Here is a 1243-nt window from a genome sequence, read left to right on the forward strand (position 1 = left end):
TTTTTTTTTTTCTTTTTTTCTATTTTTTTTTTTTTTTTAATTCTCCCTGAATAAAAGCGAGTTTCTGTTCCAGCCTCTTCTAAAGATCAGATGGAAAAGATTAGAGCGGGCGGAGGAGTGAATGGGGCGCGGGCTGCTCCGCTGGAACCTCCCCCCCTCTTTTCAGCGATAGGTTTTCGGTAACAATATCTCCCTTTCGGGAGCTGATGGCCAGGCCCCTCGGTGTCCCGCCGGCTCCGTCCCCTCCTGGCACCCAGGTCCCTTGCACCAAAGCCACCACATCTGGGGTGCAGCTGGATGGAGGGGGACACAGCTGCAAAGCGCTCGCACCTACCTCGGCCACAACGTGCCCAAAACTCAGACTTCTGCTTTTCTATTATTATTTTAAGGCTATTTTGCCTCCCCTTCTCCCTCCCCTGTAGGTCCCCAACCTTCGCTGGTGGCCTCTTTGCCATCTCCAAGTCTTACTTTGAGCACATTGGCTCCTACGACGATCAGATGGAGATCTGGGGGGGCGAGAACGTAGAGATGTCCTTCAGGGTAAGGATGGGTTGATGCCTTCTCCAAAGGACGTCTTCGGGGACGTTCCTGGGTGGGGGACACGGGAGGGGTTGGACTCCCCTCTAGGTCTTGGACGTTGTCTCTCCGTAGGTCTGGCAGTGCGGGGGTCAAGTCGAGATCATCCCTTGCTCCGTCGTGGGTCACGTCTTCCGCTCCAAGAGCCCCCACACCTTCCCCAAGGGCACCCAGGTCATCTCCAGGAACCAGGTGCGCCTGGCCGAGGTCTGGATGGACGACTACAAGGAGATCTTCTACAGGAGGAACCAACAAGCTGCTCAGATGGCCAGAGAGGTAGCAGGCGTGCCGGCGGGCTTCTAGTTCTCCTGAGGGGGGACCTGATTGTAGAATCGTTGAGTTGGTTTGGTTGGAAAAGACCTTAAAGGTCCAACCATAAAGATCATCAAGTCCAACCGATCCTGCTGGGAGCTGCAGCCTGAGCAGAGGGAGGAGGTGGGCTCAGCCTGGAGGTGGGAAACCAAATGCAGGTGGAACGATGTAGCCAAAAAGCTATTTTATTTTTTTTTCTGTTTGACCAGAATGTTTTCTAGGAGAAAAACATAATTTTTTTTTTTCCCTCCAATTTTTTAAAACTCAAAAACTTGTGCCACGATACCAAAATATCCCAGCCCTCTCAGGGAGGGACCAGAGCCTGAGGGGACCTGCTGGGGACCGAGGTGTCTTG

General features: G+C 52.9%; 1 protein-coding gene across 1 annotated transcript in view; it reads left to right on the forward strand.

Annotated features, from left to right (window-relative positions):
• The window catches only part of LOC104276425 (polypeptide N-acetylgalactosaminyltransferase 6-like), a gene marked incomplete at both ends in the record, with an annotated part of 2639 nt that overhangs the window by 1090 nt on the left and 306 nt on the right, over positions 1-1243 (forward strand). The window contains 2 exons of the mRNA XM_009872729.1: positions 423-540; positions 652-852. Coding sequence (XP_009871031.1) covers positions 423-540; positions 652-852 — 319 coding nt within the window. The remainder of the gene's footprint in view (positions 1-422; positions 541-651; positions 853-1243) is intronic.

This window comes from Apaloderma vittatum, unplaced genomic scaffold, assembly GCF_000703405.1.
Source record: "Apaloderma vittatum isolate BGI_N311 unplaced genomic scaffold, ASM70340v1 scaffold27107, whole genome shotgun sequence".
Lineage (NCBI taxonomy): Eukaryota > Metazoa > Chordata > Aves > Trogoniformes > Trogonidae > Apaloderma > Apaloderma vittatum.